Source organism: Takifugu flavidus, chromosome 7, assembly GCF_003711565.1.
Source record: "Takifugu flavidus isolate HTHZ2018 chromosome 7, ASM371156v2, whole genome shotgun sequence".
In the NCBI taxonomy this organism is placed as follows: Eukaryota; Metazoa; Chordata; class Actinopteri; order Tetraodontiformes; family Tetraodontidae; genus Takifugu; species Takifugu flavidus.
This window is the reverse complement of record NC_079526.1, coordinates 9523921-9551010: the sequence shown is the minus strand read 5'-3', so window position 1 is coordinate 9551010 and position 27090 is coordinate 9523921. Positions and strand designations below refer to the sequence as shown.

Sequence of the window (27090 nt, the reverse complement as noted above, 5' to 3'; positions counted from 1 at the left end):
TTTTAACCATGAGAAATCATGTGTAATTAAATTGTATTGTCCCCTTTTAAACAAACAAAGATACAAAGGTAACATCGAGAGATATTGAAAGTATCAGTAGAGTCAGACCTGGGGATTGTTGTTTTTAGATAAACAAGATAAACAGTTGCTTAGATTTCCTGAAAAATAATTTCAACAGAAATATGAAACACAACTGGTGTGAACAAGGCAACGATGTCTTCGTTCAATCAAGCTGAGTTTCAAATATGGCGGGATTTGGGTGAAAAAGCCATCAGAGAATGTTCATTTTGGAGTATAAGTACTATTCATTTTAATTTTATTTGTAGAAGTAGTTGTAGTTGTACTAGTAGTGGTAGTAGTAGAACACACGAAATGTATATTGCGCCATCCTGTGGTAAAAGTATGTTAAATTAAATACCAGACAAGTGTAGTGACCCAACGACTATTACACTATTAATAAATACTAAAGTAGTAAAATGAATTGTATTTTCATTGATTTTCTACAGTCTGACCTCAATTCTCATCCTTTTGCCATCTGGAGTTACTGATTCACTTTGTAAATAGATTTAATAAAATCTTGTTTTTTTCGGATCATGTGTCATCTGAAAGTGCCCTTCAAAATAATCACCTGACTTATGTATATCTGACATCTTTACAAGCAGACCTCACGTGTTGAACCACAGTTACACAAGTTCACATGTAGTCACTGATTCGTATGAAGAATTTACAACAAGTCAAAATAAGCGTCAACAGTTTCATGTAACTATTTAAATGAATTCTCCTACATTACATTCTCTTCTTGTCAATCCTCTACTTTCTGTTGGAAAACTCTGAACAGACCCATGGAAATCTAAACAATCAAGGTAACTGTACTGTCCCTCAAGGTACTGTCCTCTTTGTCCATTTAAACAGCGAATTTTGTGCTTATACCTACTACATTTTCAAAATTTGCAACATTGCGTCTCATCTAAGCAAGAAAGCTCTTCAAAATCTTAGGGATATAAGAATTACATTACCCCACACGGTCAACGGCATTCAAAATGAACTGCAATTCTACGCTAAGATATGTACTCTGATAGATATAGTGTGATTTAAAATACGAGAACACTCGGATCCCACCCACTAGCGATAAGATCTCTCCCGTTTACTACAGAGGGTGCTAGAGATTTAAAAGTGAAAACTTGAGGAGGGAAATAATAATTACACTGGATGACAGCACCGTTTACAGCGTATAAAACGTGTAGTATCTTAAAGTATATAAATTCAAAATGTAAGTAGCGTTATCGTAAATTATCTGTGGTCTAAAGCAAATCTGAGTATCCTTTTAACAGCTGAGGGATATTAAATGGTTGAGCGGTGCCGTCACGTGGATATGTTTACGTCTGGAGTAATTTCCGGAATGGAGTGAATGACAGGTGAGTCGTCCAATCAGAAGCCAGATAACTAGTGGCCCATGTGGCGGAAGTTTGTACTCTCACATGGGGAAAAAATAGCTAGCGGACGGGATTAAAGGCAGTGGTCAACATTTTCTGCTCTTGCCGCCGTGCTCATCGTTTAAACGGGGCGATGTGCATCCGACATCCTCGCTTTCCCGCACGCTCCTTATCACGATGCACGCCTTACTAAAAGGAACAACTGTCCCTTCCAGCGACTAAATTCCTGGACAAGGTAAACACCCACCATAACACAGCTGCAGCTAGCGCCTTAGCATCAGGCTAACTCGGGAACAGGACGCTCTGTTTTTGTAGATGGCTGCACTCGTCTGTAAGGAGTGTCTTCACCACTCCGCCGATGTACTTCTAACCAAACCGTGACCCTTGGAAAGAGCTTTTACTAACTCTAAAGGTCCGGTACGAAATATTTTAGATGTATTTTCCATTAGTTTGTAAATCGTAACGTTAGTCACATGTATTGGACTTATTGCTAAAACACAGTTGGTTATCGGGTCTGCGCATTTGGCGTTGATGCGCTTTAAAGATCGTTAAGTGAGAAGCCTCCAGTTACCTCAGTGGGCGATTCTGGGATTTGGTTTTGATGTGTCATCTCTTCGCTGTTGTCTTATGATGGATGTTGCAGCTTTCACTTCCTTTTTGGAAGATTCGTGTACATTTTCCCACTAAAATGGCATGATTCTTGTTATTTGCAAATGTTTTAGCCATTTGTAAACTCTGTAATGATATGGATGGCTCCTAACAGTGTACTTTGAGATATACATGTATGTATACATATAGAACCCCCCCCCCCCCCCCCCTTCTTCCCCCCCATGCAGTGGTTTATTATTATGGGTAACAATTAAATAAAATCTTTAGTCATTTCAAATCTCAGAGATTTAATCAGAATCAGGTTTAATTTCCTTAAGTATATACAACACTTGATGTGAAACATTAAAATTAATTTAGAGACAAATGAATTGCACACTCCCATGGGGTGGGGGAAATATGCCTCAAATTCAGTGTATTACGCCATTTTCCCACTTTTGCCTGAGCTTTGAATTTGATGATCTGAGCAGGTGGTTTTCTCCTGACCAGATCACATGTGGCCATTGTCAGCTCCTGCCCCTTTTACGGTTAAACTGGAGGTTTGCTACAAGCAAATATATGAGGCAACACGCATGTTTAGAAACCCAACTGTCACAAGCATAGAACCCTACCAGAGGTGTCACTGAGAGTGACTGAACCAAGGGTTTACTTCAGATGGAATCTGGTTCTTCTTTGCAGTGATATGAGATTAAACTTTTATTTGTAATTGCTCTGCTACAAGGGCAGCACCTTCATTTATACCTTACTATGCAGTGTATATATATGAGCATGGTAAAGCCTTGTCCTCGCTATTCCTTCAGGAGTCACTCCCAGTTTGCACTGCAGTATATTGGTGTCTTCTGTTTTCTATCCTGCATTGCTGTTGACTTTCCCAAGATGAATCAATGCTGGAAAGGCATCACAGCAAAGAGTGTTTTCTGAAAGCAGACACAAAGAGCAAGCACTGTCAAGGTGTAGACTTCTGTATTGGCGTTGGTGTTGGCTACAGTAACCTTGAGCATATCATACAGTGAGTTTCTGAAAGTGTGTTAACGGCTTGTGATTGTTCTCACAACCAGAAGTTGCAGCTTAGTATCTCAGATTTAACTGTAATTACACATCATGGTTGTTTTTGTTTGCCTGTTTCCTGCTTGACCCTGTTGCAGGTAACTGAAATTAGCATCAAACCTGTTTGTGCAAGGTGAAATAGGACAAATATGTTTAGTCATTTAAGGTTTTGCATTCATATCCGGTCTGATTTTGCTCTGTTTTTTAGGTGTGACAACGGCAGACGGGCCTACAGTTTCTCTTGCAGGCCGCTGTGTGAGGCCATCTGTGTCTGGAGTTGTGGACGTTTATGACCGAGCGGTGCAGTGGCGGGGAAACCCACCTGAATTCAAAATGCTGCTCTCACTGGGAATGCTGATGCTCTCCGCCACACAAATTTACACCATCTTCACCGTTCAACTCTTTGCTTTCCTCAACCTGCTGCCCGTGGAGGCCGACATCGCTGCGGTGAGTGGATTCGTAGAACCAGGGCACCAGTATAAGTCAGGCCACCTGATGTTCCTGTTTCTGTGGCAACATGGGTTAGCAAGAATGACAGTTTTATTTCTCTGTTCATGTTCTTATGTGTTTTATTTTTAGATACCTAGTCATGGTTATAAGTAAAAGTGACTTGTTTGTCATTTTTTTAGTACACATTTGACAACAAAACGGAAAGCTTTGAGGACTTGCCTGCAAGGTTTGGGTATCGGCTTCCAACTGAGGGTCTGAAGGTGAGTGAAGGAGCGTTGTCTCCTTGGACATGTCACACTTCACCATGGAAACTGCCGTTATGAGGCTTTCAAGAAGAAAACTACAAAAATCTGAAGCTGGCAATCTGAAGTCAGCCATTGAGAAGTCATTGTGATGCAGCACTAACCTTTGTCTTGTTCACGGAAGCCTCTCCTAAAGATGTGTGGAGGTGGATAATATTGTGCTCACGCAGACACACACAAAGTCATGGTGGTGGTTTGATCAGCAGAGCTCACAAACAGACGGAATGATTCACGTCTGGTACATAAGCTGGTCATTTTCTGTCTCAGACTGAGCTCGGCTGTCATACAAATGATGATCTTTTGTGTTTATGTAGGAAGTTAAGCGAATATTGGAACAGTCATAATTACTCTCTGAAATTAAGGCTGTTGTATTCAGGTTTATCCACCATAATACCATCCCTACAGCGTCATTATGGCATTATCACATGAATTATGGTCTCGTGTATTTTAGGGATTTAAAGCCTGGTGGTTGAGCTGTTGGCCACTCTCCATTTAGGCTCTGCAGGAAAATCAGCCCCGTTGCCATGTTTTCAACAATCCGGCACAGAAAGTGGCAGCGAGAGCAGAATTTGGTTAACAGCTTCAAAGTGATCCGTGTGTGCCAGTAAATCACACCGTTTGATTGGCTGAGAGCAGATGATGCTGTAGTCTTTTAATTAACAGCTCGCTTTGGACGTTGGAGGTTCCCAGTGCGACAGCTGTACGTTGCTTTGAATAACCTCTGCTGTCACAAGACGAAAGGCCTGCTTGTGTCCGGAGGATTCCCACAGGGAACGTCTCTTCAAACATAGTCTTCTCTGTTCTGCTTACATAATTGGGCCCATTTACAGATGCTTCAGAGCTTCAAAACGAGTCTGCCTGTGCCTGCAGCATGTACACATTGATCATTTTAAACGTAGGTATAAATGCACGGTTAAAATGAAGCGACTAATTAAAGCAGGTTTAGTCTTACAGTACAGATAAATAGTTTTTAGAGAGTGTTTTTAGCTGTAGTTTTGCCATTATTGACCAAGTACAGCTTCAGAAATGTTCAGTCTTTATTAGCGTTCCTAGAAGTTTGTTGTGACACTTTTACCTCTAAAATTACAGCCCGATCTGAAGACACACTAAGATTTTATGCTCTGGTTTCCTGCGAAATGTCTGTGGTTTCTATGGTGAAACAACGTTAGTAGAGGCCTTTGAATGCACACACATACTGTAAAGAAAAAAACCTGCATGTCCCTTAAGAAGCAACAAGTGAAATCCTCCCAGATTTAAATTATTTAATGATTTTGAACAAACATGTCGCGGTGTGAGATAAATCAGATTTAGGGAACACTTTTTGTACTGTATGCTTCTGACATAAAGAGCAGGGGCGTTAACCTTTACTGCCCTGTGGTTACACATCTTTCCTCTGCATCATTTTCTTTCCAAAATTCATCAATATCTTAAACAAAATTAAATGTATTTTGGTTGAGTCAGATTTGACAGGAAGAAAAAAAAGTTAGCTGCAATCATGGGTTTCCAAGAGTGATGCTTGTGAAATCATCTGAAGTAAGAATAGACGATACTTTACTGTCACAGGTTAGTTTACTTACTTACTTACTTGGTTACTTAAGCCCCGAGCGTCAACGTTCTCTCCCCCCTCTAGTTTCAACTTGCAAAGTTACTTTTTACCATATGTTTTTAGCAGCATGACAACTAAAGGAAACTAAAAGAAAGATGGCTCCTGTGAGGGATGTTGCAGATATGGATTGTTTATTTTCACCCAGTTTGCCTGGTATTGTGGGGACAGGTGTGTGAAAATGACTGATTTTAAGAGTAGAGTTACACAAGTATTAATCTGCTTATAGGTGCCCTCCGTCAGAGCTGGTTATTATTTTCTGTTTCTGCCATTTAAACCCACAGCAGATCTGCAAACAAGCCATATAGTGAAGATGATTAGTGACAGGATTAAATGTGACCGCTGCAGAAATGATGGCGTAATCCACAAGATAAATTCTCTCTGCATCCCTGTTGATTTCAGTAACTTTAGACAAGGGCCAGGCAGGGATTAGTGTTTGGAAAATAAAGAGTTTTAGAAGGAATAAAGGCTCAACAACCAGAAAAAAACGCAGGCATGCATATAATTTGTCATATGATTCTATAAATTATTGTGACTTCGTTATCATTAGGTTGGAATTGCATTAGACACTGATGTTTTTCACAGATAAATTGGATGTTAATTGTAATAACAAAGAAATTGCAACTGCTTTGTTGTCTTGTGTTTTAACATATGTTTACCATTAGTTGTGCCTTTCATAAAAGAGTGATAAATTAATAGATTTCCTCTCCTTATATAGTCATTTCCTGGTTTTAAAACGCCAGCCCCGCCCCTCCTGGGGGTAGTTCTCAGGTGAGCCGCCAGGTGGCGCCGTTGTCTGACAGGCGGGAATGTGAGGCAGTGGCACAGTGACGTCATTGTAGGAGGCCCCCAGCGGTGAGGGCTGTGAAAGCGCTGTGTGAATCCATGCCAGATTTTACAGATGAGTCACGACTTCAACAATGTGCGCATCAAGCCTTATTTTTGTCAAAAGCTCAACTTTTGGGGTGCCCAGTCAGCGACTTTGGTTTTGGTTGGTGAAGGCGATGGGTCACCACGGTTGTTTTTCAGCAGCCTCTCCAGAGTCACGTCAGTGTGGCAGCTGGTGAGAATCACCCAAAGCATTTAGGTTTTTCTTTTGGCAGCCGACGGCCTTGTGAGTGAGAGAGAAACTGCTGACTCTCCTTGATAATCAGGCTTGTTTTTTTTAACATTGACTGTAGAAGAACTGGGTCCCAAAGCGGTCTTCACTTCCTGTCTGCCACCCTGTGACACACAGACACACACTGAGTGAGAGAGAAAGAGAGCAGTCTTACACTTGCATAAGAGCAGTGGAGGTTTAGAAATCAATTTGGGTCTCTCTTCTCTGTCTGCACTACCCCCCCCCCCCCCTCTCTTTTTTTCCCTGCCGTCTGCCTTTTTTGTCTTCACTTTTCTATTTTTGTCTCTTTCCAACTGTTTTAGTCTGAGTTTCTGCAATCTTTTCCTCTATATTTGTCTTTTCTTCTTTTCCAGCTTTGCTCTCCTTCTCTTTATCCCTCTTTCAGCCTCTCCCAGCTCTCTTCCCACTGTCTTCAGGCACTTCAGACACAAATAATCCCATTTACTGTATATCACAATACCTAAGAAAGGGTGCAAAATGCAACTATTGATGAATGACATGAGAAGCACACGTTGTTTCATTGTGAGGTTTATCACTTGTCAATCCTTTTAACGTCTCCCTTTTACGTGTTGTTCCTTCAGGGCTTCCTGATCGGGGCGCGACCAGAAAATGCATGCGAGCCCATCGAGCCCCCCCCCAGGGACAACCTGACGGGCGCCTTCATCGTCCTCATCAAGCGCTTTGAATGCAACTTTGACGTCAAGGTATGAAGGTGCCACTGTCATGGCATCGCGCTGATATTTATTGAGACAAGAAAGCTCGAACTGTGCTTGAACTCCTCAGTTCACTTTAGCACTTGGATCGTGTGGTCATGACACAAAAACAGGAAGCTGCCATTTCCCCAAATATAATTCCCTTGACCGCTTTGCTTACCACCACTCATCTAGTGCGGACGCGTGAAGTCAGAAATGCAGTTTCCCCTGATGTGTGTTTTTAAAGAAAAAGAATGAAAAATCAGAATGAATGAATGGATGGAGGAAGGCGTTGGGGTGTGTGTGTGGGGGGTTGTAATGGGAACGTTTCCAACCTAAACACTGGAGAAAGTCCAGCCGACGTGGAGAAGCGAAGGAAAATAGTCAAAGTTATAGTCAGAACGAAGGAAGGAAAATAGTCAGAAAAATCCGCATGGGCACCTGGGTCACCAGTAAAAATAGCACCTGGAAGCTCCCGAATGATGCACCAATGGTGATAATGCCCCCCTGAACATTTCCCATCTTTGTCCCCTGACGTGCGAGCACCAGTCGCTCGACTGCTAAACGCATTGTAAAGGTTGTTGGTTCAGCCTCGCGCAAAACCGAGCGAATAGAGGGTGAGGAAAGGTGGGCGCTGAAGGAGGGCGGGACGCGGCGCCAGTAGACGGGCTCTGAAGGTTACCGATGGAATGAAAGGGAAGAAACTATGTGGCCTCATTCGTCTCCTGCTCCCGAATGGCGTCGTCCCGGCCTCTCCCTCTCCCTCTCTGCTGTTTTCTAAAACAACCCTCACGTTTCCTCTCTGACGTTCCTTTCAGTGTGATTTATTTTTCTCCTTGCACTTCCTCTGGTTCTTTTTCCTGTTTCACTGTTAAGTCTGAAGCAGCCATATGGCCTTATAAGGTATAACTGCATTCCTTACACACACACACACACACACACACACACACACACACACACACACACACACACACACACACAGAAATGTTGACAGGCAGTGCAGTGAGTTGTTCCCTTGCCTGGAATGTAACCAGACCCCACATCACATAGCTGTGTGTCCGAAAAATCACACACACACACACACACACACACTCACACACCTTGACTCTCCCTGAACTGTGTAAAGGTTGAAATCTAACCTCGACAAACCCTCGAAGGAGAAAGTTTTAGCCATTGAACAGAGCCCTGCGTCACATTCACGCATCTCAGAGAGTTTTAATGTGAACTCAAACACACATTCCCTCACAGACTGTGTTGATTTTGTTGGCGGGGGCTCGGATGTCGCGTCTTCCACAGAATTTTTCCCCCGTTGTGTCAACAGTACAGATGTTGCTAGTTTGAGTCCATGTTTTGGAATGCTGAGGGTCTATACTTAAGATGCTGTGGTTCACCACACACTTGTTAATTTTGTTGGGCACTGATGTAAACTGACGTATGTCCATATATTGTGCCGTCGGTGGGTACAAACTCCTCAAGAAAATTGACGTCACCAAACAGCAGCCTTTTTAGAAACGATGCGTTTGCTTGCCTGTGTGTGTATGTTACAATAATACAAATTGCAGTGTCAAAGCGAGGACATTTTTGTCTGGTCGTCACACCCTCACAGGTCTGTTTGAGCGTTAAGGTTTTGTTCTCATGTTAAGGACGGAATTGTGTATTTAATAGTGACGTTGAGGGGTTAGAGTAAGGGTTCTGGGGAATGCATGACGTCCTCACAGAGACAGAAGTACCCACAGCTGTGTGTTTGTGTGTGTGTGAGAGAGAAAGATGGAGAGTGTGATAGGAGGAGGGTAACCCTTGATGCTCGGTTCTTTCAGAATCCGTATCTCCAGAGAGTTGGGGTGTGCACTTCCTGTATGCTGGGATACTGTGGTGGGGGTTGTCATCAGTGACCTTTATGACCTTTCTGTGTGTGTGAAGCACTAGTGTTTAAGGGAACAGGAAACTCAATACATCTTTTCTCCACTCTCCATTTTGTGCCTCTTCTCAGTCTTGGCATGATTTTTTTTTTTAAATCCCCGATTGCCCTCGAATAAATCTCGACCACTCACACACAGGAGCTTTTTTTTTGTACATAAAGAGGAAATGTCCTCGTTATGTAACAATGGCTTAGTAATGTGACATTGCCTTGTACCACCCACCTCAGTCTCCACCTTTTCTGTCCACACCTGCTCTGCCAGCTCTTTTGTTCCAGACTGCAACTCAGTACCGCCCCACAGAGGCCACACCACTCTCCCATTTGCAGATTTTTCTCTATTTGTTTACATTTACTCATTTTGGGACTTGGTGAAATTCTTTACTGCCTTCTTTACTGTTGCTTGACCTCATTCTGAACTACCTAACAAATATGAAGCCTTGTATTCTCAGCTAAGGAGGGTCCATTGGCAGATTTGGTCACAACTAAAGGTTAAAAAAATAACTAGTGCATATGATTACAACAGTCAAGGAAACACAGAGGTGTTGCCACAAAGCCTCAGATCATCAGGATGAAAAGTGTGTCCTGTGGTTTATTCAGAGAAAGTTCTTCTTTATACCACACTTGAGTCATCCTTGGGGTTTTTTTTCTTCCTCTTGGGGTTCTGTTTCTTTTCTACAGTGGACCCAGCCCTGGGTAATATTGTCTCAGCATTTTAAATCCCATTTAAACTTGTTCTGCTTTATTTCGCCAAAGAGTGATCAGGCTTCCTGCACATGCTCACTCAGTCTCATGACGGGGTATGACTGGCTGACTGGATGCATGACTGGCGTGTGTGTGTGTGGGAGAGAGAGAGAACCAGATCTGAGGTTGCTGCAGTTTTCTGAGCAGTTTGCTGTGACAAAAGTACTGCACATTAATGTTAATGTGGTTTTTTCCAAGGAAGAACCGAATTAAACATTTGGTGCAAAACCAGTTTCTCACATTCGAGGATGTGAAGAAGTCAGAAGACAGGCTTCCTTTCCTCTAATCAGCTGTCCCTACCTTGGAGCTAAACCTTGTGAGCCTCTGCATAACATTCCTCTGAAGCAGTTGGATGTAGAACGGAGGGTGGGAGAGGAAGGAAATGCATCAAAAGGAGGGAGCGGGTGAGAGAAGGAAGTGGGATTTCAGGAGAAGCTGGCATTCAGGCTGATACAGCAAGAGCAACGGGGGCAGAAAGGAAAGAGTATATGTAAATGAAAACAATGGGGGGATGGAGAGAAGGATCGAGGGGAAGGAAGAGATGGAATTGTAGAGAGAAGAGCTCAGGAAGCTCCAGGTGCTCGTGTTGACGCGCCTCCAGTCATATATGTGACCTGAGAGGGTCACGTCCTGCCCACATGCAACTATCGGTCACCTCTGGCACACAGACGGGCCTGTTCCACCCTGTCCTTGGTCACACCCAAGTGTTGCAGGACTGTTGGAATAGTCCCAACTGCACTCTACTGTAGTAGATATAAACCTTCCGCTTGATCTTTGGGACAGTGATAAGGGAAAGGGTTTTGATGACTCATCTTTTATGAATATTTTTAAAAGACCAGATTCAACTTTGATTAAGACATAACTTGGACTGCGGTTTTATTCCCTTCATGGAGAAGCCGACAAAGGGTCAATGTGTGTGTGATGACAAAACAAACATCTGAGGTTTTCCACTTTGGTTTACCTCCAAGACCTGAATGATAGAGTAACTGGAAAAAGGCTGTGGACTTGAGAGGGGAGAGAACAGCACGCTGCATTTCTGTAGCCAAGTCATGCAGTCACATGACAACAAAAGATTCCAAGATGCCCTTGAGAAAGATATTTTGCCTGTATAGCCCCACTGTAGCGGTGCGGAACAGCTGCCATGTGAAACATTGACCTAGAAAAAAATCTACAAAGAGGCATAAAACTGGTAAAGAGGTTTGGAAGTTTAATGAAAACATTAAGAAGCGATTTTTGCCATCTCCCTCCCTCCATGCGTGCTTTATCCTTTTCTCCTTTTCTATTTCTGCCCCTCCATCTCTGTTCTTCCCTCCCAGTGTTCAGGTTTTCAGGAATGCACTGAATGCCCTTATCTTTGCCCATGCAAACACGAGGGTGAGCCAGCAGCAGAGGCTAAATTCCTCAGCAGATCCCAGGCAGACAGATCACATAGCAAGGCTGCACAGTACCAGTCAGTCTTACTGGATGTAGGCATTTGAAAGAAAATGTTGCAGAATGAACTCTGTTATAGCTTCATTTGGCAGCATTGACTTCAATTTACAGCCCTAAAATGGAATCCTCCTCTAGCCCCGCCCCCGAGGACATTCTGGCATATATTCATTGTTTGTGTGATGTATTTTGTGACTTAATGTTGAGATTCGAGACATTTTCAACTTGTAAACAGCTGAATCCTCAAGACAGCCCATCTGTGCAGCAGCAACGAACCGAGTCTTTGCCAGTTTAACTTTTTGCCCCCGAGCCAAAAAAAAACAGCACTCGCGGTCCAGCTGACGACATTCACAGATAAAAACACGTGAATAAAAGGGCCACAAATAAACTATAAAAACATGTGCACTCCTCGTATCTTTTCATCTCATAATATTCTCATAAAATAGAATAAAAACTCTTCCATTTAGAAGGCCTCTTTTCTGTGCATAACTCATCCAAACTGGTGGCCCCTGCTCGGACAGAGCCGCCATTGATACCCCGACACAATACTCTCTCAGAAGGAAACGCATGGCATCACAACACTGCAGCAGCCATAGACGCTGCTTCACGTATGCCTGCGCATAAAATTTCAATGACAAGGAGCAGACAAAAGACGGCGTTCTGTCCTGCATTAGCATTAAAACAGAACACAATACACACCCTCATCCTGCTCACCCCTCGCAGGTCTAAATGGATCTCTATGCGTCACAGCGAATTACGACGCCACTGCAAAGAGAAGCACGTCTGAGCGTCGGGGCTAGCGCGATACGCTCGGTCAAGCGCTGAGATTATTGAAAGAAGAACCTCTTCTCCTTAATGTTTCTCTCCAGCCAGTCGAGCGGATGCGCTGCATCTTTGCCTGCAGTGGGAAGAGCGGCGTCCGCAGAGAGCGGCTCTTCAGCCGTTTTAAAGGACGCGTGCAAATCTTTCTCCGTCCTGTGTCAGAAACACCGGAGGATTTATTCCCAGATTATTTGCTCACATCCTACTTCCTCCCCCACATCTGGTGTGAGCGATCAACCTCTAACAATGGCTGAACAGGATACCGCAGCCTCCAGACTGTGTCAGCGCCACCAAAACAGGCAGCAGGTGGGGGGACATCAGTTTCCCCTGCCTCTGCGGCAGCCGCGGCCGCTCTCACACCAGCTCCGCTCGCATCGGACCCATTTACAACACGGCCGGGGGGGGGGAAATCCGATCATTATCCGAATTCTGGCGTAAATGGCGCCGAAGCGATACACTTTATCGTACGGGGCCCGCTGAAAATGATCCAGTAGACAGAAGGAAACGCGGGAATCAATTTTCGCACTATTGAAGCGCTCGTAAACACGTCACATAAATTCTGGATCCGTGCAGCTGAAACTTTATTCAAGCACCTCTGCTGCTGTGACCCCGTGACCAGAGAGAGCGATGAAGAGTCGTTAACAGCCGCGCCGCCGCGGTTCAAGTTCGCTCGGTCACTGAGTTGACACTCTATTGTCCTGTGATGTCGTTACCTTTCTGCTCTTTCCTCTGAGAGAAACGTTCCATTCAAAAACAGCACTGGAATTGTTCCGTGGTGAACACTTTGTTGTTCCTGAAACAAATCCCACATGATCACACCACAAACTCGCACTATCTGAGCCGTTTCAGCCGTCAGCTGCCCGACCACCTCATGTTTGAAACCCATTCTGACGTCAGAGTGAAACGTTTTTGTTCCCTCACAGGTCCTCAACGCTCAGAAAGCAGGGTACAGGGCAGCCATTGTTCACAATGTGAACTCGGACGACTTAATCAGCATGGGATCCAATGATTGTAAGCACCTCCTCCTCCTCTTCTTCTGCACATTAAAATTCAGTCTGAATTATCCACTCGTGATTGTGGACCGTGGACGGATGAGGTGTTGCACAACGTTTGTAGTTTTATTGTCATTTGTAAAGGCGATGATGCTGCGACACGCTTGTTAGGTCACTGCCCACATCTGTTTGCCCTAGTTGGGGCTTCAGCAGGGTCATTGTGGTTGCACCACAGTGGCCAGAGCTCCACAGTGGTGTAGCAGTTAGCACAGAAGCATCATGGGGGTTTCCTCCCTATTTCCTTCCACAGCCCAAAGCCACGCCCGTTAGGCTCAATTGCCCCTTAAGGCACTCATTTAGATTTGAATGTTAACGATAAAAACATTTACATGAATGATTTCTTGCTCCTGTTATCGATACTATGATCTCTTCTCTCTTTTAGTGGATATCATGAAGCAGATAGATATCCCCTCAGTGTTTGTGAGCGAAGAGACGGCCAATTCTTTAAAAGAAGACTACATTTACGATAAAGGGTAGGTCAGCCTGTTTTTTCTTCTCTTTGTCTCCACAGACCCTGATTTAATTTAATCCTGGTGAATAATAATAATAATGTAACATATCACAGTCCCCTGCTGACACGGAACTTTCAGCCTGTCACAGGAATGACTGCATTCCCATTTAAAATTACATCTGCGTCCACGTTCCGCTAGTCAGATCTGGATGGAAGTGGAACTTTTTTGCTGAGTAATAAACACCTGTCAGCCATGTGGTTCTGGGCCATCAGCAGTTCACAGCAAGAGACGTGTGAAGCCTTTAAAAGGTGTCACCTTCCTGAGAGGAAGCTTGCAAATATATTTGACTCACTGAATATATTTGGCTCACCTAAACTGCATTTATGTCCTCTTTTGTGTTTTTTTTTGTAGGGGACATGTGGTCCTCATGCCGGATTTCAGCCTCCCCCTGGAATACTACCTGATCCCCTTCCTTATCATCGTGGGAATTTGCCTTATCCTCATTGTTGTTTTCATGGTAGCTTCCTCCAGACAGCTTTGCAGCAGTTAACAGTGCTAGCCCTTCCTTTTGAAGTGCTGTGTTACCCCTTTGATCCAGCGAAGGGATCCTCAAATGCGGGTGTTTCCTGTATTTGCTGTTCTTAGATCACCAAGTTTGTGCAGGACCGACGCAGAGCTCGCCGGAGCCGCTTACACAAAGATCAGCTGAAGAAACTCCCCATTCACAAGTACAAGAAAGGTACGTGGGCACCTGATCCCATCCCCCCACCGGTGGAGGATGTTCACTTCCGACATTAAATACAGGTATAAGATTTGCATATTTAATAGAATCGGGTGGGAAATGAAAATGGCAGCACTCCACTCTGCACTAGAGCTCGTACCTCTGTCTGTCAGGTGTCTCTTCGTGTCTCCCCTCAGGCACGGGTCTTCGGTGTATCCCCACACATAATTTGTCTCTGGAGCTCGGCACATTAGAACTAATCAGATTAATATTTTGGAATTATCGCTTCAGAGGCCTGATGGGAGTTAAAGCCAAGCGCGTTTTTTCTTGGAGTGTTCAGACCGGCGATGGCGTCACTTAGTGCTGCAAACTCTCGCCGCTCTACGTGTTGTCGGTGTGTGCAGAGCTTTTCCAGGCTGGCTCTTTTTCCTCTGGCAGCTGGGTTGTGGGGAACACCCGGGAGCTGAGGATGGTGCGTGATGAGTGTGTTCCCTCCCGAGAGCTGGCATTGACCGGGCGGAGCCGCCCGTCCCCACCTGGCCTTGACACACAGGCATGGGTCGGCTGTCTGTCCCCGGGCTGCCCACGTGTGGCGGCAACCGTGACTCAGGGTTTCCAGCACCCAGCGACCTGAGCTGCAGCAGTGACTTCAGACATCCAGGAAACGGCGTCTGCACTCCTGTTCGCTGAGTCAGAGCTTTGGGTGACACAGAAAGGGGACACCAAATCTCCTCATAATCACTTCAAACCGTCGCTCTGGAGCAATGCTCAGTTGGCAAGTGAGAGTGGGTGGGCGGCCTGTAGCAGGAGGGGCCGTAACAGTGGGACCGTCCCTCGGTTGTAATGAGACGTCCAGTCCCTCTTACATCCATTTTTAGAGATATTAGAACAGTTATCACGAGGTAATATGATTTCTTTAACTTTGTTTTATACCTCTTTTTGGCATCATGAACCTTCAGCAATAGCCTGACTTTATAGGACAGCACAGTTCCAGCCAACACGGGTCATGTGACACTCGGGGACAGTCAGTTGTTTCACTTCTCCTTCTGAGGGTTTTGTGCTCTGCCCATTAAACCAGTCCCAGATCACTATAGTCTAGCATAGCTGCGCATAGCCAGGCTCTGCCAGCTGTGTCCAGACTTTCATTTCTTTCTGCCGTAACAACCAAACTGGCAATAAACAGTGAAGCTGCATCCAGACATCACAGCGTGCTTTATGGTACCAGTAAACAGCATTAAAGTCAGAGATACTCGCTGTGGTTTTAATCTATTAATGACTCATTATAGGATGATTACGGGTCCCGTGGTTGTTGCATCTGCGCCGCATTTAGAAGTTGGTTTTTACTGCGGTGCATAAATGCAGCACTGTGCAATGACTTCAGAGTAAATGCAGTAATTTTTATGAAGATGTGAAGCAGCTGATCGGCCTCAGCTGCTGCTGCTCTGGCAGGACGCGACTCTGCTGAAATACGACGCTCTAAACGCGTTTTCAGACATGTTCTGCTGCTTCGTGCCTTTGTCTCCTCATCAAAGTTGCTTTGTGATGGCGGTGGAGACGTCAGAGTTACCAACACAATAAAACAACAATAGCCAAGTGGCCTACAAAGCAGTGGGAAATGGAAGACCTGTGTCAACATATGGGATTATATAACAGCAGCTGCTGCAGCTGTCCCCGCGCACCGCCGCTCTGCCATTGACTGGACTTATGCTCTGGGATTTATAGCAGAGCTTGTGTCATCATTACCAAGGCCGTTGTGGTTGGCGCCCAGGGTGGCGAGCGTCACCGTCACCTAGACAGACTCTAGCTGATACCCGAGCCACACGCCAGCGGAGGGAAAAAGGCCAGATTGTTTTCACCGCTTGCTGAGGCCGAAGAAAGGCCAGGCTCTCCCTCTGACCCCTGACCCCCGAGCAGTCTGATCCCTCCCTGTGGGTGTTGCGTCGGTCCACCACCCCCCACCTTCCTCTCCTCGCCTCGCCGCTTAGAGATGACGGGCAGGAAATGACGCGCATACGTGCAGCAGCTGCAGTGTCTCAGCATCCGTGAGGCTCGTCGGGACAGAGCGGCGTTCTCTGGCTCCCAGTTCAACAGCCTTTAAAAAAAAACTTCTGCGTCAGCTACTCGTGCTCCAGCTACCCCCCTCCCCCCCCATCTAAAGTTCAGTAGGACAGTGTGGGTCCCCTGAGCGTCAGGAATGCTGTTGGGCTGGTGATTAATGAAACGCAGTGAGGACGGGAGCTGCGCTGGGCCCACAAGTCCTTTTTAAGATGTGCTACTGGCCCCGAAACGTGAAAGGGATTCCCAACATGTGGACGACGCACGTCGCTAAAATGTGAGACGCACGTTCTCTTTAAATGTGCAGCTGTCGAGGCCGATCTCATCAAAACGGGACATCGGATTCACGGTTTATTTCTCTTTTCTTTTCGTTTCCTTTCAACACGCATGCTATCGCTATAATAACGCGGTGTTGTTGGAAGAGGGATCGGTTGGAGCGCACAGGGGGGGAGAATGACAGCGAGGACAGAAGCAGTAAATCGTGCACTGTCGCGGAGAGCTGTGCCCAGTGTGAACAGTGAAATTTAATAGCTCGCTAATTCGGCCTTTTGATGCATCAAATCTAATCAAAAGCCACTAATTGCGGCGTGGGGCTCGGTGAAATGTTGCCCCGGAGGACTGTTTGGATTGGGCGGAGGCGTGTGAGCTCCTGGTGCCATGGCCAGCAGGCGGTTTTCCCCTCCTCCGGCCCGGCCCACGTGCCAGCGGCAGCTCGATGATGTCAGAGTTTTTTGTGACTCCACAGGCCAAAAATAGAACGCTTTGACCTTCGCTGCTGGACGGTTTCCACCTTGTCTCCGCACCGGTCGGGAGCGATCTGATCATTAATGGTCAGCTCTCGGGAGCTCACCTTTGTTCAGCGTGATCAGGTTTCTGCTTCCACATTTACTAACACACACATTTCTGTTTGCGTTTCACTTTTCCCCAGCAGAAGAGTCGCTCAGCTGCTCACTTTTGGTGTCTAAATGACACATTATTCTCATACAGCCGATAACGCACAGTTATTCAAGTGATGAATCTCTCCCCACCTCAATCTGCCAACTGGAACTCGGCTACCGGGCCACTGAGTCCATGTGCTACTGACTTCCTGTTGCACCTGAGTTATTCCAATAAATTTAAAGTCCATAGAATAGCAGAGATTCATATTTAATTTGCGTTTAGCCTTCCATAAAGTTGTGATGTGTTTACAGTCGCTCCGCATTAGCGTCGTGGCTTTTATTCTCTGGTGGCTTGGTGCCATGTTCAGCATTTCCCGAGTGTGTCCGGGAGTCTCGCCTGCACAAACATTCCCTCGTCCTCACTCCAGCCGTCCCGCACCGGTACTGGACTGGGAGAGGGCGGAAGGCAGGAAAAGGATCATATGTACTCGGGATTAATGTTGAAACTAGGAAATCGGGTGTCGGGTTGCAATTGGGGATTATATTTTTGGGATTAGGAAAGTTTGAGCAAAGTTGGGAACCTCTGCAGCTCAGAGAGGAGGAGGAGGAGGAGGGGGAGGGGGGATGTGACTCCCCATCCTTATACGGTCACATGCAGCCTGGGCACGGACAGGGAGAATCCAGGCAGTGAAAACATGCTCATTTAGAGCTCGTGTAAACATAGCAGCTCCCTCCCACCATCTACTGACCCAGGCAGGACAGAGGAAGAACTCTGGAATCTGATGGGAGAGTCGAATTCCTGCAGGTTAACGGAAGCGTACCTGCAGGCTGAGGAGGAAGATGGAACATTTCAGGGTCATTTAAGGAAAAGAGGCGCCGCATGTCAGAGAACTGAGTGTTTAGTGGGGGGATAAACGCTGACTCAGCTCAGCTTCCTCCCATTGTGGACGAAGGGAGAGAAATCCAGGGTCCCGTCTGGATCTGGTGATGTCACTCAGCACCTTTCACCTGATCCTTTTTGCACGAGAAACAGAAATTGAACTGATGAGAAGAAAACTCCAGTCCACCCATCAGTCATTGTGAATGTGACCTATTCTGCACCCCACCATTAGGGGGCGTGCACACCTGTTTCTGACACACCTGTGCAGACTGTTTACATTCATCACTTTTATTCCTCAGGCGACAGCTATGACGTGTGCGCCATTTGCCTGGATGAATACGAAGAGGGGGACAAGCTCAGAGTCCTGCCATGTTCTCACGGTGAGTCGCCAACGTCTTCTTTGCCCCCCCCCGACGCTGACGTGACGTTCTTACCTGGTGCCGAGCGGAGACGCTCAACCTGATCGCCGTCTGTGTCGTCACCAGCCTACCACAGCAAATGCGTGGATCCGTGGTTGACCAAAACCAAGAAGACGTGTCCGGTGTGCAAGCAGAAAGTGGTTCCCTCGCAGGGCGACTCCGATTCCGACTCCGAGGAGGGCGACAGCGGCCCCGACGAGAACGAGGTGTCGGAGAGCACCCCGCTGCTGCGCTCCCTGGCCTCCACCAGCGCCCACTCCTTCGGCACCATGTCGGCAGAGTCGCGCTCGGAGCAGGACCAGGATTCCTCGGAATACGACGAAGAGCTGGACAGCAGCGACAGCGAGGAGGAGGTCACCGTGGAGACGGTGGTGGTGCAGATGCAGCAGCCCCGCTCCGACGGCCGCGACCACGACCCGGCCCGCGTTTGACCCACCACATGGATCGCTCCACCCGCCCCCCCAACACGCACCATAACAGACTCTTACCGGGAATATGACGGATTTCTTTCATCCATACTCTTATTTTACTGCTTTCAAAGATAGCGACGTGTCCTCCCAGCACATCCAGCTCAACAAAATTGGCTGCGATGTGCCGACGTCCCATTGGACAGGAAGTCAGCAGCCAAAGGCGCCTACTGAGGTCAGCTGTAACAGAGAGGGATCACGTCCAGGGACCTCCGACACCTAAATATTGTGTATATCAAGTACAGCCCTCCTCCTACTCTGATCCTTCCTATTTCAGCTAATACTGTGCACGTTCGTGCCACACTGACACACCTGGACCTGCTATGCAGCTTTCTTAAAGTTAACTTGCATCAGGCGTTTAAGAAGCCGCCACACCAAATGTAGTTTTGCCAATTTCCCTCCCGCCTGAAGGAGCGCAGACGCTCTGGTCCCTTCTGTGCCACTGAGGACGCTGCTTATCGCCGTTAACGTTACGCTAACATAGGCTTGTCTTACCGAGGGATGGCGCTGCACTCTCAAGACTTAACGTAGTTTTGTTGTATACGTTCTCAGTTTATAGATGTTTTCAGATTTTGTATGAGACCTGTTGCCTTTTTGTTTCTATTATCTTGTGTTTGTGCTCGAACTGAATTCACCCAAATAAAAAATACTTGACAAAGTAGCTCATTTGTAACCGTCACTGTTGCCTCATGCTTCCAGTGTTATCAGATCTTTAGTTAATTGGCAGCGCGGTGGTGTTTGGGTCGGAGCCCTGTGCTTCCTGTGGACTACAATCAGGGATGAAAGTACTTCTGATGGGAGTTATCTGCCCTCAGATGGGACTTTAACTCCACCCCAGTCATCCTGGGGTCCATTTTCTGAGCTTTTAACACAAAATAGGATCAGATATTTTCCCCAGTTGGGTAGTTTTATGGTAGATTTTCTCCATAAGAACCTTATTGGACCTCCTTTCACACATCAGACCATTTCCTTTTGTAAAAGCATTAAAGGCTGTTGTAGCTTCGGCACAACCGTATAGAAAGACAGGCGGTAAACATTCATCTGGTTGGAATAAATTTATTTGTTCTGTCTGTAAACAAGGTGATTAAATCAATTTATGGCATTTCTTGGTTTTTATGCAAATGAAATCAGATGCTTTAAAGACCGTATCCCAGATGTCAGAAAAAGTGAGGATAAAGAAATCAACACAAATCAGGACTTGAAACATGTTTTTTTTATGAATACACATCCCACAAGGCCTAAATAGTGGAGCAGAAGCGAGAAGAAAAGTGCCAATGATTTGACTTTAGTGTACGGTGGGTAACAACAGATCTCTAGTATGGCACAGGATACACAGGTTCTGCAATCGAGTCTTAACAAGTCAACCGTGAGAATCTTTGTTCCAACCAATCACATCTCCCGTTGAGCGTCATGTCTACTTATTTAATCGAGTTGGACGTTGCTTTAGCAGGACTGAGCGAGGACAGACCGTGTGATACCCCAAAGCTCAGTGGACAAGGCAATTTATTCCACAGTTTTGTAATTAAACACAGGATGTGTTCACATATGCGTGTTTTTTTTTTTTTTTTAAACAAATCCTCAATTTCTCCCACCTAACCTCCCCGTTTTTAAACCATGCTTAGTCTGTCTGGTTAGAGTTTCCTTTAGGAAAAAAGTTAGCAGTCAACCTTCACATGATTTAGAGCAAATGTATAAACACCCGAGCTTCAACTACACTTGGTCCTATAAAAAAAACAAAGAAAAAAAAAGGTCAATCTGGACACATTCCAGGTGGTAGATGCTGGGATTCTACTGTCCAAAAATGGCAGCTTAACAAAAAAAACCCAAAACTATATTACAGGAGCTGGCAAAACATAAGAATTAAGTGCCTGAGCCGTTGTTGCTGTGGAATGTCCGTGGGTTTTTGGAGCCTTTACGGTGTAGATGACAGCAGGAAAGACTACCAGATAACGCCGTCGCTCAAATCTGGCTCGTGGTTCTCCGCTGAGCTCATCCGAGCGCCCCCACCCCCAAAACGACGTCAGGACAGAGGAGTGACTCTGACGGGGGACCGGATGGGCGGCGCTGGATGAAGATGAAGCTGGCCTGACACGAGCCCCACGAGCTGTACGGGTGTTGCTTTGAAAGGAAACAGGACAATGCAAAAAAAAGTGGGAAGACTTTGGCAAAGGGGGAGTGCGAGGAGAGGTGTACTAGGACACGTGGGGGGGGGGGGGGGGATCAGGACATGTCGGGGAGATTCATTATCGGTTAAGGTGACAGAAAAAAAACCGTCTACTTCATCATGAATGCTAAAACCTTCACTTTCCGGGTGGTTGCCAGAAATATCTGCTGGTCTTCGTCAAGTACAGATGCGTCAATTTGTGACGACAGCCTGAAAGCAACAAATTCATCTTTGCTGTGGATCAACTTATAGTGCTTGAAGGGGACACACGGAAGAGAGGATGGGAGGATGACAAATACAGAACAACCGAAGGAGGAGAGAAGGCAATAAAAGAAAACGAATGGACTACCAACTAGGACTGGAAGTAGTGTGAAATGCAACAGGGTGGTAAGGGAGCTGCTAGGTGGCTGGGTAGGGTGCTTTAATATCCAGACTTCCTCAGGTACTCAGCCATCTGAAATGCTTTCTTGTTGAGCTGCCCTCCGTGGACACCTTCCTTCCCCATCACAAAAACCAATGCTGGAGTAAACAAAGGAGGAAAAAACAAAATAAATGAACAAACATGGTGGAAAACAAGAGTCTTGACCCTGCGCTTTTACAAATGCTCCTGGGACCGAGTATAATCGAACCAAGAAACAGGACATTACGGCTGGACTTTTTTTTGGTCGTTTTTGCTAGAATTTTATGGGTTTTTTTTGTTTTCTTTTTTGTGTTTTTCCCTCCCTCCCTCAACTTTACCACATACGCTACATCAAGACTACACTAAAACCCCGAATCCCTCAAGTATTTTGCCATCGAGTATGCCTTCTTATTCAATCCGCCTCCATGGACCCCTTCTTTGCCCATTACCAAGACCAAGACTGAAAGAAAAGAGACAGAAGGAACATTTAGAAGGTGCCGAGATCAAGTGAGGAAGCAAAAGAAGCAGGCAGATGGGAACAGCTAGAGGACAAAGCACAAACAAGGCCTGAACATTTTCCCATCGACGCTGCTGCTGGTGAAAACAAGACTTCACACAGTAACACTGGGAAGATGAGTGACAGAGTAAAGAACACATGCAGAGCTGCTCAGTGCGTGCACGGACCAACAGGCGCACACTCATCCTTCAGAGGATGCACGCTACAATATTTACTGCCTCACGGGGCTGAAGACAGGTTTTAAAGATATTAATCCTGGGTCAGTTTCCACTTAAGCGTGCTGACCCCAAAGAAGCTACATTTAATGAGTAGAAACACCCCCGGGCAACTACCTGGATGTTGTGATTAAATCAAACATGAACTTTACACCAGACGCAACACTTTCAGTGGCTACCATATTTCTTTAATCCTAAAAGCTGCCAATTAGGCTGTATTAAGAGTCCAAAGACTTGGAAACATTTGGCTGATCATGGCAGCGGCTCTACAATTAGGCGAGCAGGGCTGCTGGTGCAGAACCGTGGTAGCCATGGTCTCATCAGCGTGAGGGTGTGAGTAGTGATTAATCAGTGGACGTGCACCAGCCAGCAGCAGCAGCAGATAGGAAAATAAACATTCACCTCCGACTAATGTGGCGCACGTGCAGAATGCATCTGGTACCTCTCCTCAATACATGTAAAGGACTCACAATGAGAACATGTGAGCGGGAGAACAGCCTAGTATGTCGGGGGGGGGGGGTTAACCGGGGAGAGAAAGATGCATGCAAGAGGACATTTTAGAGAACAAACTGTAGGATTCCAGGCAGCAGATCCAGGCATACCTCGGATTCATTAATGTCTGGAGAGGTGGGGAGGACAGAAAACCAGGGCCCATACAGACAACATGAAAACTGGCAAAACTCTCAGGCGTACGTATCCCCTATAGGATTTAGTAGCTAGCTACCAAAATGTTCTACTTTAATGTCCAAAGAAAGACTAAGAAAATCCTCTTGAGCTAGAGAACCTGTGGCATTCCCATGGAACACCACCTCGGCTGAGAATGTGCACCACTGGACTTTATCATCATATATTGAGGAAAGGTGCATTCGGGATCTACCCACATGCACGGACAACACGGGATCTACACGCGGCTAAACTAAAGCACTGTCAAAAGCAGGCTGCAGGTTACTGCTCCACTGCGTAGAGCTAAAGAACGCCAGCGCCCCACATCCAACTCACCTTTCCCAGCTTTGCCCACAGAAACGTTGTACGTCGGCTCGCCTCCTTGACTCTTTGTCCGTATGTCCATCGTCCAGTCCCCGTCGACCTGCAGGCTGTCTCTGATGACAGAGCACTTTTTACAGCCTAGGGTCATTCCAGAGGTGAAGAAACTTTCCCGATCCTTCCCTGTTAACACGTCGATTTCTTCAGGCTGAAGATCAAAACCACAGATTAGTGACCTCCTAATTTATCTTGCCTACATTAACTTCACAAGAAAAACCACATCGACTAAAGATCATGCTAATTCACCTTTCTACAGCTTCCATTTAGGATGCAGCACTGTGGTCTAACTTTGACCACAGGCGACACTGTTTCTTGTACTTCAACACAATTCTTGTGCATGTATAGTGAACCTAAAGTAAAACTGTGGACACTTTAGGAGGGATCCTATTTACTGTCACCACCCACATGTAATCACGTCTTCCAGTCACCATTACTTATGCTAAACACCTTAAAATAAGACCAGATTATTTTTTGTTCCAACTGGTAATAATGCACGTCCGTGCCAGGGGTGCAGATTCCCTAATTTGTTCTATACACCAAATGTACTGCAGAAATGGGAGTCCCTGCAAGCACATACGACAGCGGTAATTAAGCAGCCTTAAGCCAGCGTGTCTATGGCATGGAGACACGTTACTCCCCAGAGACCAAAACTCTGCGGTGTGTTAAATATATCCATGAGACACAACAAGTCCTGAGAAGATGTAAGATCATGTTAAAATAGAGGAAAATGCAGGAAATTGATCATATCACAGGTATACTTCAGTGCAAAGACAATGTTTCAGTTTGCTAAGTAGCTTCCATCCTAAATATTACTATAAATCAATAACTTCTGAGGTCACCTAGTGTGTTAAGACATCTCAAAACTATAAGAGTTAATGTTTAGAAGCCATATTTTGGATAAAAGCAAACCAGAGTGGTTTAGGGTTTATATAGTTGTCTGCTGCCAGTCTTAGCCTGAGCTCATATTATCTTTGAGGGGGGGTAAAAACAATGAGACTGTGCTGAAGCCCAACCGGGATCATCTAGTGACATGAATGTAACCCTTTCATCTTTTTGCATTTTATATTTGGATCATTACAAATCGCTGAAGTAGACATGGGAGTGAACGAGAAGGGTTGGTTTGCTCATCTTCTGCCTCTAATCCAGACCGTCTCCAGGAAAACTGGACAGAACCATTGGCATGCAACATTCTTTATTAATTACCCACCTCTGCAATGTTTGAGGCCTCTACCCAAGTTATATCACATGCAAAGAAAGGGTGGTGGTGGGGGTTTCCAGGATGCTTCAGTGTAATCATTTAATCATTTTATTATGCTGCTGCAGGAGGTTGATTTTGTATCTGGTGCTATATTTTAGTAATTATTCGAATATCTCCGTTAACAATAAGACAGCAAGCTGTCATGCTAAAGGAAATAAATCAAGTTGAGTGATAAGTGTTCCACACCTCTGCTATGCAACCAAAATGGTACTTTAATAATAAAAAAAATACCATTTAAAGTTTTTTTTTGTTAAAGTTTGCATTCTACGAGCAACGACTGAAATCCCAATAGTGACTGCGACGGCTGACAACCGCTAACGCTCGCTTCCCTAGCACTCCTGGTTAGAAATACGGGAAAGGTGGTTTTAACCTGGAAAAGAAAGAAATCTTGTAAGGTTGTTGTTTTTTTTCTCTCCTTCAAATCGGTACGGAACACGTCTTCACCATCCGAAAAACAGCACCGTCATGACTCAGGAAAAGTTCCCGACGCGACGTTAGCATGTTGCTAACTGCAGGCGGCGCCTATAGCCGACTGCACGGCCCATCTCTCCACGCAACTATTCTATTCCCGAATGGAATTTGAACCGTTATTCACCAATCCCTAAACGGGCTGGAATTTCTTTAGGATCCCCCCCACAATAAGAAGAAATCAACGCCGGGTTATTCACCCGGGAGGGGCCGAACTCCTGACTCCTCACTGACCTATTCGCGCAATAAGACCGTCTAACCTTTAAACATTTTGTGTCCTTATCATGAACAATGACCTAACCTAGCGGACACCCCCGGCCTAGCGGCAGCACAGTTCAGCATTCCGTCTCCTGCAACAGCCAAGCTCGTCTCTTTCTACAATAGCGCGGTTTATATAGGTTTTACCCTACAGCGCGTCGCCGACGGGCATTTATAATAATTAATTTAACATACAAAATGGAGGTGCGGCGAAGCACGCGAAATTTGTTACCCCAAGCTAGAGACGGGTGCTACAAACTACCCGGGGTCCGTTCCGAACGCGTTGTTTAGCCGAACGCGTTCCTGCACGAACCCCGGCCGCGGTTCTGCTCCAGCAGCGAGCGTCTTGGCCCAGATGAATAAGACACTGGGAGGGTGTCCGCCATCTTGGAAAAAGGGGCGGTAGCGGCAGCGAGGTGATCCACCGAAGACAAACGGGGGAAAGGAGAATGACCGTCGGCTCGCCAACACGTGTGCGGCTACCGTGGACGCGGCGCTACGGGCGCTCCCACTCAGCCCAATTTGCGCCGAATGCGGGGGGAGAAAGTCTGTTCACGAAAGGTGGCCGCGGCTGACTGCGAGCCCTGCCGCTGAAACGCGTTCTTCAAACGACAAAAAAATAATTAATGTTAAAATGATGGGGCTGTAAATTCAAAAGCACTATCGCCACTGAGGTCGTGTTCTGGGATAAAATCTCGAAGACGACTAGGCTTTGTCCGCTTTTTCCCCGTATCTAACCGGCATCCTCAAGCTAGGCTGAAGCTAACCTGCTGGCTAGCATTACTAAGCTAGTTCGCCGTACCGTTATCGTTACCTCGAGCCATCATTGGCCGGTTGGGCGGGTATTCCCCAAATCAAAACCGCTACAAAACACACATCGACGTGGTTTTTCAGGATACTGTGATGAAGGAAATTAGTTATTGCGACTTGCAGCGGACGCTAAATGTTATTTGTGCCAAAGCATCTTGTATGCGACCACCGGATACCATGTGTACCACACTGGCCGTCTTTTCCTAAAGGCCTGGCTAGACAGACTGACGACCTGGGATGCATAAAATCAACACCCATCCAGTCTAACGACACGAACGGTTACAAGAAAACCCCAAAAAATCATACCCACCGTCATGTTGGCAAAGGTACCGCCGACAAACGATGCCCAGACGTATTTGGCGTCCGTAAACCCAACAATGGCCGCGTCCTGGCAGCTGCCATCAGCCATCAGGTTGTCCACGTAGCTTTGCCAGGACATGTTTGTGAAATTATTTTTCTAAGATGAGGATATAACGAAGGGTCACGTAACACGTCTCTTCGGCGAAGACTGACGGCAAGGAAGCGGTTTTATCACTGGTTTGACGGGCCTCCAGCAAACAAATCCCCCCCGGCACAGCAGCGTCCCGGCTTTCTTCTGGTCGGCAATGAAGAGAAGCTGCTGCTATCGGACAGGCGCATGGGTGTAGTCCTTATTAAATCACTCCGCCTGGGTCGTTGTTCGCCCCGGTTCATCATTGCATAATATACAGCGCTGCGGATGAATACACCCCGGTCATAGCGATACAGCAGAGTTCCACCACAATATGAACTGATCATCATCGATCAATGATCGTTCAAGCGATTTTTGCGGGAATAAACACTCAAAAAATACATTTATAAATGCTTGGATGTATACTGAATTTATTTTGC

General features: G+C 46.0%; 2 protein-coding genes across 5 annotated transcripts; one reads left to right on the top strand and one right to left on the bottom strand.

Annotated features, from left to right (window-relative positions):
• Positions 1 to 1463: 1463 nt before the first annotated feature.
• Positions 1464 to 20651, top strand: rnf13 (ring finger protein 13). 2 transcript variants are annotated; one of them, XM_057038562.1, is made up of 10 exons: positions 1464 to 1668; positions 3295 to 3533; positions 3716 to 3796; positions 7143 to 7265; positions 13086 to 13173; positions 13597 to 13687; positions 14078 to 14183; positions 14312 to 14405; positions 18500 to 18580; positions 18686 to 20651. In XM_057038562.1, the coding sequence occupies exons 2-10, from the start codon at positions 3420 to 3422 to the stop codon at positions 19048 to 19050; spliced, it is 1143 nt and encodes a 380-aa protein (XP_056894542.1). In that variant the 5' UTR covers positions 1464 to 1668; positions 3295 to 3419; the 3' UTR covers positions 19051 to 20651. The 2 variants fall into 2 exon arrangements, with proteins under 2 accessions (XP_056894542.1, XP_056894543.1); XM_057038563.1 differs by lacking the exon at positions 1464 to 1668 and adding an exon at positions 1740 to 1845.
• Positions 20127 to 26849, bottom strand: LOC130528821 (profilin-2-like). Of its 3 annotated transcripts, none has more exons than XM_057038566.1 (3): positions 26531 to 26844; positions 23382 to 23574; positions 20127 to 21769 (listed from the first exon to the last, which is right to left on the bottom strand). In XM_057038566.1, the coding sequence occupies exons 1-3, from the start codon at positions 26657 to 26659 to the stop codon at positions 21672 to 21674; spliced, it is 420 nt and encodes a 139-aa protein (XP_056894546.1). In that variant the 5' UTR covers positions 26660 to 26844; the 3' UTR covers positions 20127 to 21671. The 3 variants fall into 3 exon arrangements, with proteins under 3 accessions (XP_056894546.1, XP_056894549.1, XP_056894547.1); XM_057038569.1 differs by lacking the exon at positions 26531 to 26844 and adding an exon at positions 23673 to 25302; XM_057038567.1 differs by lacking the exon at positions 20127 to 21769 and adding an exon at positions 21930 to 22110 and having other exon boundaries at positions 26531 to 26849.
• Positions 26850 to 27090: the final 241 nt, after the last annotated feature.

What these genes read in the sequence shown, in the direction of transcription:
- rnf13 (XM_057038562.1), top strand. Translation starts at nt 3,420, where the DNA reads ATGCTGCTCTCACTGGGAATGCTGATGCTCTCCGCCACACAAATTTAC. An exon ending in TTCCAACTGAGGGTCTGAAG is followed by an intron (nt 3,797 to 7,142) that starts GTGAGTGAAGGA and finishes TTGTTCCTTCAG; the next exon opens with GGCTTCCTGATCGGGGCGCG. An exon ending in AGTCCTGCCATGTTCTCACG is followed by an intron (nt 18,581 to 18,685) that starts GTGAGTCGCCAA and finishes TGTCGTCACCAG; the next exon opens with CCTACCACAGCAAATGCGTG.
- LOC130528821 (XM_057038567.1), bottom strand. Translation starts at nt 26,659, where the DNA reads ATGTCCTGGCAAAGCTACGTGGACAACCTGATGGCTGATGGCAGCTGC. An exon ending in GTACCTTTGCCAACATGACG is followed by an intron (nt 23,575 to 26,530) that starts GTGGGTATGATT and finishes TTTGATCTTCAG; the next exon opens with CCTGAAGAAATCGACGTGTT. An exon ending in TGTGGGCAAAGCTGGGAAAG is followed by an intron (nt 22,111 to 23,381) that starts GTGAGTTGGATG and finishes CTTTTCTTTCAG; the next exon opens with TCTTGGTCTTGGTAATGGGC.